At 32.1% G+C, this 2,500-nt stretch overlaps 1 protein-coding gene across 1 annotated transcript in view; it reads left to right on the forward strand.

Annotated features, from left to right (window-relative positions):
* Window positions 1-2,500, forward strand: part of LOC137645499 (probable glutamate receptor) — a 17,774-nt gene that overhangs the window by 8,408 nt on the left and 6,866 nt on the right. The window contains exons 7-9 of the mRNA XM_068378308.1: window positions 276-360; window positions 925-1,213; window positions 2,359-2,500. The exon at window positions 2,359-2,500 is cut by the window's right edge and continues 76 nt beyond it. Of these exons, the coding sequence (XP_068234409.1) occupies window positions 276-360; window positions 925-1,213; window positions 2,359-2,500 (516 nt within the window). The remainder of the gene's footprint in view (window positions 1-275; window positions 361-924; window positions 1,214-2,358) is intronic.

Raw genomic sequence — 2,500 nt, forward strand, 5'->3', positions numbered from 1 at the left:
ATATGTTCTGTATATATGTATGCATATATATATATATATATATATATATATATATATATACATATATATACATATGTGCTGTATATATGTATATATATACATATATATACACATATGTGCTGTATATGTATATATATATATATATATATATATATATATATATATATATATATATATATATATATATATATGCATGTGTCTATAAATACACAAATCTCTGAAATTAGAATGTTCCACCAGTATAGTTTCTCACGTTCTTTATATCTCCTTCACAGGTACCACATAGTTCCATTCTATTCCTATGGTAACCTATTACCCAATGGATCTTGGAATGGTATGGTTGGAGCCATACATAGGAAGGTATGATATTGATGTTTACTTAAACGATTATTTTGAGATATTTTGCGTTCAAAGATTTTTTTTTTTTTTTTTTTTTAATATGGTTACATGACTAATAGCATTCAAACCTCGATGTACTATTGGTTATAATTATTCTTGAGATAAATCTTAAATTCATTTGATCAAGTATAGTGAATTTGTAATGCCCATTACTGTTCAACAATTATTTTGATTTTTTTTTTTTTTTACGTTCAAAGTTTAGTTTCCTCTTTTTTATTCTGAATATTGTTACATGACTTAACTGCATTAAATAATATTTTTCCGTTTTGTTCATATTTAGCCTCATGACAAGACTTAAGTTTATTTGATTAAGTATTGTGAGGGCCATTAATCTCTGAATGGTCTCATTGTGGCCCTCGTGTACCGTTAAGGCCACGGTGAAACGACCTAACCGAACCTAACCTAATTGTGCCAATTTTGACCACCCATCCTTTTAATTTATTTGTAATTTAAGATTTTACTTCCTATGTAATTCCAATTAATAGATAAGATTTTTGTAAAGCATTTTACTTCCTCCCTTTACAGGAAGCTGACATGGCCCTCGGTCCCCTGGCAATAACGTATGAACGTTCGAAAGTCGTACAATACACGGTGTCAATATTCGACGACTACCTTCACATCCAGGGCAAACGAGGAGCAACTGAAGTGGATCCCTGGGCTTTTGCGACGCCCTTCAACCCTGAGGTCTGGGCAACACTATTCGCTTCCTTGGCTTTAGCCATCATCGTCTCGTCCATCTACGCAAAGATTACTTTCGATCATGTGCCTTCAAAAGGCTCTGCTTTTACATACATTAAAATATTATTGCATCAAGGTAAGAGTATTGACTGTAAGCTTTGAAAGCATTCCTCCGGTCTCCGTTGATTTTTTGAAGTGTATGAAGTTAGTGGGGATAGACGTATCCTTGATTATTTAAAAATGAATATTTTTAATAATTTTAATAAGAATAATAATTATAATAATATTAATTATATTAATTTCTTAAGTTTTTAATAATCTTAGTAATAAAAAGAATTTCAAGTATGATAATAATTTTGATAATTTTAATAATATTTTCAATAATCTTGATAATCTTTTTTTTATTTCTCAATTCTATTTTCTTTATGTTGTTTATCTATTTCTGAAATACGATATCATGAAGGTAGTTTTATGGTTTACGAAATAATGATTTTCTGTTATCACCCTAGGAGTGAACCCGGTTATTTATATCCTTGATTCCTTTCCTCACTGGGCTATTTTTCCCTGTTGGAGCCACTGGGCTTATAGCTTTTCAAACTAGAGTTGTAGTTCTAATAATAATAATAATAATAATAATAATAATAATAATCCTAGTTTATGTTAGGGATATGGTGGCCTAAAGGGAGGTGATGGCAAAAGATATGACTCCTAGGTTAGGTTAGGTGAGGAACTTTAGGTTAGGTGGTGTTCTTGTGCTTCTTCACATATTGATTATTGAACCAGTCCTTCAAAACCAACTACAAAGGCTCCACTTTTGGTATTGGGTAGTAAATGAACAAAAATATTCGAGGAATACATCTAATACGCAATGATATTTTTCAATTACATATTTAATAATACATGAATTCTTTTCATAACTGAATATAAGAGGGAATATGTAATTGTGTTCCTAACTACTATAAATCACACAAAAGCTAACGCCAATTTTAAGATATTTTGATATGAATACAGTAATAGAAATTAGGTACGAATTAATAATCTTCGCTCCCACTGTTATCCCTACATTAAAGGGTCGGTCGCCTGATGTGCCTTCCCCAATGCCTTCTATCAAAGTCACCCTCTTCCACAAAACCTCTTCTCTCCACATCATCCCTCACATTATCTCGTCATTTGATGAATGAACTATATTAAGTAATTTTCTAACCTAACCTAACTTGACCTAACCAAACAGCCTAACATAACCTAACATAAGCTATCCTAACATGTCCTAATTTCTTACAGACATCGACAAGATAGCGCTCTCCTGGTGGGAGCGAATGATAGTTGGCGGATGGATGATGACTATCATGATCTCAGGGGAGAGTTACTCTGGAAACCTGATGTCTCGGTTGGCTGTCAGGTACATATCTCAGCCTTATCAGTC

This window comes from Palaemon carinicauda, chromosome 1 (genome assembly GCF_036898095.1).
Source record: "Palaemon carinicauda isolate YSFRI2023 chromosome 1, ASM3689809v2, whole genome shotgun sequence".
Classification (NCBI taxonomy): domain Eukaryota; kingdom Metazoa; phylum Arthropoda; class Malacostraca; order Decapoda; family Palaemonidae; genus Palaemon; species Palaemon carinicauda.